This window comes from Coptis chinensis, chromosome 5 (genome assembly GCF_015680905.1).
Source record: "Coptis chinensis isolate HL-2020 chromosome 5, ASM1568090v1, whole genome shotgun sequence".
In the NCBI taxonomy this organism is placed as follows: Eukaryota; Viridiplantae; Streptophyta; class Magnoliopsida; order Ranunculales; family Ranunculaceae; genus Coptis; species Coptis chinensis.
In genome coordinates, this window is record NC_141460.1 from 45,442,541 (window position 1) to 45,447,981 (window position 5,441).

At 38.1% G+C, this 5,441-nt stretch overlaps 1 protein-coding gene across 1 annotated transcript; it reads left to right on the plus strand.

Annotated features, from left to right (window-relative positions):
- Positions 1 to 259: 259 nt before the first annotated feature.
- Positions 260 to 4,973, plus strand: LOC147497644 (metal tolerance protein 5-like). Its single transcript, XM_086563721.1, has 5 exons — positions 260 to 393; positions 500 to 745; positions 3,376 to 3,456; positions 3,596 to 3,829; positions 4,431 to 4,973. Exons 1-5 carry the CDS (start codon positions 328 to 330, stop codon positions 4,776 to 4,778), a joined length of 975 nt encoding a protein of 324 aa, XP_086419847.1. The 5' UTR covers positions 260 to 327; the 3' UTR covers positions 4,779 to 4,973.
- Positions 4,974 to 5,441: the final 468 nt, after the last annotated feature.

Sequence of the window (5,441 nt, forward strand, 5' to 3'; positions counted from 1 at the left end):
CTGAATGTCTATAAATACCTCTCCTATGAACTACACCAGACCTGATTCTACTCTCCCCCATAAAACCAAGAGTAAGATACGTAGGCAGTTCGCTCTCAAGTCAAACTCGGTCTCATCCAATAACCTATTCCAGTCCCCCATTGACTGTTTGTAAGGGAAAGCCAAATCACACCTTTACATTGGCGCCGTCTGTGGTCTCGATTACTTGATGGAATTAATAGTGAGATGGAATGTACAAAAGAGTGTGTGAACCTTTTTCTGATTGCTTTGTTTGTGGGTCTAGCTTCCGAAGACGGGGTTGCTGTGTATTACCAGCAGCAGGTAGAAATGTTGGAAGGGTTCAATGAAATGGATGCCTTAGCAGAGTGTGGTTTTCTTCCTGGGATGTCAAAGGTTTATATCATCTCTGGCTTTTATTGGTCTTCTCTTAGAGGGGTACTACAGCAGTAATTAATTTTTATCCCGTTAAATGCTTAAATGTGCTTTTGTCTATTTCTAGGAAGAGCGAGATAAGATGGCAAGGAGTGAGAGGATGGCCATCAGATTATCAAATATTGCAAACATGATTCTTTTTGCTGCTAAAGTTTACGCATCAATCAGGAGTGGTTCATTGGCGATCATAGCATCTACGTTAGACTCACTTCTAGATCTATTGTCTGGTTTCATCTTGTGGTTCACAACATTCTCTATGCCGACGCAGAATCCCTATCGGTATCCCATCGGGAAGAAACGTATGCAACCACTGGTCAGTTGCCTTCTGTAAACTTTCGAGTCATATACCTTATGGACTTATTGTTGATACCAATTTAAGTTCTTACATTTTCTTGACATATGTTGCAAATGGTGGCGAAAATTAACTTGGAATCTTATTCTGAAAGAACTTTTGCACACTACAATTGTACTAGTACATCGTCATAGGGCATGTGTATGGATCGGTCTTGTTCAAGATTTTTTCAATCGGATAGTCTGGAAATATTCTCTTGGACATTGCACTCCCATTGGGTTGCTTACTTGCTCTTAAAATGGGACACATTTTAGAAGTATTGCCCATTGCCTATTTGAGGGTATTGGCATATTGCTAAAGAAAATTATAGAGAACTGTTTTTTGTTTTTGTTTTTGTTTTTGTTTCAAAAACTTTCTAAAAAAAAAAATATATTTTATTGAATATTGGAAAGAAATCATATAGAAATAGTAGGGGACAAGAGCCCTACAAGTTGCAAGGCGTCTCTGAACAGGAAAAGTAATATTTGCTGTAATAAATTTTCTTGTAATAATTCTATATATTATAATAGTGTTCGCGTATTGCCCTTTATATATATATATTATTTTCTAAAAGGTTATTGTATCATATAGCAAAAAAAGTGTTACTAAGTAGTTTACAACTATGATGCATAGATACAGGTACGGGTACCGATATGGCGACACTGGTACAGGTACGATACGACTTTTTTGAAATATTAGGATACGGGTACGGCCTATGGATACGGCTAATTAATATGAATATTTTAAAATATGCATATTCTGAAAATTATGTTAGTAGTTTGAGTAAAGTTAGACAGGAACATGTGAAAAACTATTATACCAAATGTCAAAGTCAATACAACTTGAAGCCTCAAGAACAATATACATTTCAATGGAGTAGAACTATCGGATCAGGTCTATTTGAGATATTCCAGTACCGTAGAAGTATCCAGTACCTGTATCGGTATCGTACCAGACCGATACGGGTACAATGACATTTTAGGAGTATCCGTGCATCATAGATTTACAAAGAAAAAGAGATAAAATTGGAGAGTGCTTAATTTGTTGCATTAACTTTACACCATTCCTCCGTTCACAAATCTGTAGTATGTCGTGTCCTTGCTTCCCATTATGTGCAGAAAGAGTGGCGTAGAATTCCACCATTGCCTCATTACCTCGGGCAGACAAATTGCTTTTCTTGGGCGTCTCTCCACACACTGGTGGTATTTATCTGATCTGATTAGGTTTTTATTTGATCCCAGGCTGCTTTGAGCCTCCGATGCACCTGGTCTTCTTGAATCGATTTAACTACAGGTTTACAATCAAATTCGAACCATATATTCCTCAATCCCAGTTCGATTTCCTTATTCCCTCCAATATGGCAAAACTTTCAGCAATGAAATAAGTAGCAATGACTAGTCTTCCAAAATAAAAACCAATGACAGCACCGTTACTCTCCCTCAGTAGTATATCCCTTCTAGAGACACCTGGGTTATGTTACATACATGACTAATGGGTGGACGATATGTGCAGGTTAGCATGTAGTTCCTACTATCTAGTAATATGTAACTGGTCAATATTAGTGGCTTAGGTAGGAATCTTGAGTATTAGTGGTCTGCTTAATTGTAGTTCTAATATGGTAGTGGGTAGTTCCTTGCTACTATCTAGCAAATGGCGTAGTGGTATATGTTGGTGTAATTTAGATGAACTTGTATTGAAGCTTGTGAATGATTCAGCAAAGGTAGGCAGAATATATTGTGGTGCGCACATTGTGTTGATCTTGGAGGCATTGGCTTTCTCAATTAAACCATATCGGAAGCGGGATTTCCTCAAACGAATTCCATTGTTCTACTCTTGTTCTTATGTTTGCAATTTTTATTTAGCTTATGGTAAAATTGTTTCGAGATTTTACCAGGTTACCTTTGAAAATCCGTTAGTATTACCTTTATCTTGCATGAAAAGAGAGGGGCGGGAGGAAAACGGGGTGCCAGTAGCATTTAAAAATTTGTGGCAATTCAAGTCTCCAAGAGTATAGAACTGCTCAAGTCATGTGTGAAGGTAGGCACATGACTTTTTGTTTTATCGTAGGCTAATTTAACAACTCTTCGAACCTGCAAGTATACGCCTCTAAACCTTGACATAATTTTGTTGTAGAGGTTCCCATTTATGTTCTAAGAGGATTTAAGGGTTAAGGGAATAAATTTCAAACTATTGAAAAATTTTTTTAAAAAAAAGAGAAAAGTAAAAAAGTGATAAAAGCTGCTTTCCATTGTTCCTAAAGTAAAGGACTATCATTCTCGCACTTGTAGTGCGGCTCAGTTACTGTAGCTACATATATGATATTGAATATTCTCATGTACTAAGATCATAAGTTGGATTTCTGAAGAATGCCAATAATCGGCACTTCCTCACAGTTAATATTTCCGTTTATTTACTAGTTCAACTGTATTTCTAAAAGTATTCATGATATTTTGTTGTTAATTTATGAGAAGAAAGAAAAACAAGCGGCCTTGTTACTTCTTTTAACTTACAGTTCTCTTCATATGTAAAAAAGACCGTGCGTGGTACTAATAACCAATGCATTGTTTAGTTGGTTTATTCATACTCATTTCCTCGAATGAAAATGCTTGCAGGGAATCCTTGTTTTTGCCTCGGTTATGGCAACATTGGGTATGCAAATCATCTTTGAGTCAGTTCGGATATTGGTATCTAATGTAAGTGCATCATTGAAGTGTAGTTGATTTTCTTCACAGCTTGAATTGCGGCGCTGTTGCTTCAATTTTCCATTTGTTGATTGACATATTCTGTACTCCCAATTCTGCACTTAGTTGATCGTTGGTTTGTTGGCTGTAGGAGGATAAGTTTCACTTGACTAAGGAGCAAGAGGCATGGGTCATTTCCATCATGCTTTCAGTAACACTGGTGAAGTTCCTCCTAGTACTTCACTGCCGCTCTTTCACAAATGAGATCGTCAAAGCTTATGCTCAGGATCACTTCTTTGATGTCATCACTAACATTATTGGTCTTGTTGCTGCACTCCTTGCAAAATACGTAAATGACTGTTTGGACCCTGTGGGCGCTATACTTGTAAGTGACGTATCCGCCTTTTTCTTTTCAGTAGTAGCTGCCTAAGCGTGAAGATGGAAATTCGCTAGTTTCCATCTATGCTAATGCTTATTAGGAACACTCTTTGATCCATTATGTAATATGTTCACTGCTGAATTTCACATTTTGGCAAAGGACTTTTCTTCTCCTATTTCTGTCCATTTGTTAGAGCCTTTCTGTCCAACCAGATCTGGCCCTAAACTATATTAGGACAACTGATCTGGCAGTGTGGTTTTACTATTATCCCGAAGTGAGTTTTTGGGTGAGGGACGCTTAAAACGACTTGTCCGTCTGTCCTTGTCTTTTAGTGTTCCAAAAATTAAAAAACTCATAACACCCTCTCCATCCTTCTTCTTCCTCAAAACCTCAACCAATTATTCTGTCTCCGCGCCGCTTTCAGATAACCCCTCTCCTCATCTTCTTCTTCCTTTATACTCTGTTCGGGCCACTGGTTACCAGTATACTAGTTGTTATACAGGAAGGCCTGATATGATTCTATTTATTATTATCATGTCCAGACTTATTCTTGTTTGTCTTAGTTTGGTAACCTTGTTTGTATAATCTGACATTTTATCACATGCAGTTGGCATTATACACCATCCGAACATGGTCGAGTACGGTGCTGGAAAATGTAAACTCCCTGGTAGGCAAGTCAGCAGCCCCAGAGTATCTCCAGAAACTAACGTATCTGTGCTGGAACCACCACAAGGCCATCAGACACATTGATACTGTGCGTGCTTACACCTTTGGGTCTCAGTACTTTGTTGAGGTTGACATTGTCTTGCCATCTGACATGCCCTTGCGGGAGGCACATGACATTGGGGAATCCTTGCAAGAGAAGCTTGAGCAGCTGCTGGAGATCGAGAGAGCCTTTGTTCATCTTGATTATGAATTCGGGCACAAGCCTGAGCATGCACAATCGCATTCTTAGTTGTAGCGCAAATGTTTTTGGCCATGAGACCATCACACACAAAGCTTTGTTGTAAATTATGTGAGTTGGGTATAACTGTGTGGTAGCTGAAAGCACCCACATCGTAGCCATTGTGAAAAACTTTTATGGTTTATTTAGTTAATATATATGTGAGGCACTGAGGCCTAAAAGATTCCAGGTCCTTTAAATTTCCGATTAATCTGATATTTACTTAAATTATCATGTTTTGTTGATACTTGATAGGAACATAAATACAAACCAAGTCGCAGGCATCAATAAGTCTTCTATGTAAATGTACCTGTAATTTAGATCTACGTGCAGCTTAAAAATCCAAAACTACAGTCCTGCTGCGGGTAGGATTTTATGAACCACAATGGTAGAAGCGTGACCATGATTTGTTTTGTTCCTTCGTCTTTTTCCACCAGTTATCAAATGGTTTTGTAGATCCGTCAAGACTCGAGAGGTTTAATGCAGAAATGAGTCTCGTTCAAATGTTCAGTAGATTTTTAAGATAATGAGAATACTGGTGTAACAACCTGAAGTCTCAACTACCTTGACAAAGTGTTGCTATATTGAACCGCGATTCTCTATTTATTTTCGTCTTTCTGGCTCTTTAATCGACCTCAAGATCACAATCAGTTCACTGTTCACAATAACAGTGGT

Excerpts from the sequence above, each read along its gene's own strand:
- LOC147497644 (XM_086563721.1), top strand. The coding sequence starts at position 328 with ATGTTGGAAGGGTTCAATGAAATGGATGCCTTAGCAGAGTGTGGTTTT. Across the intron at positions 3,457-3,595 it reads TTCGGATATTGGTATCTAAT|GAGGATAAGTTTCACTTGAC; the intron begins GTAAGTGCATCA and ends TGTTGGCTGTAG. Across the intron at positions 3,830-4,430 it reads ACCCTGTGGGCGCTATACTT|TTGGCATTATACACCATCCG; the intron begins GTAAGTGACGTA and ends TATCACATGCAG.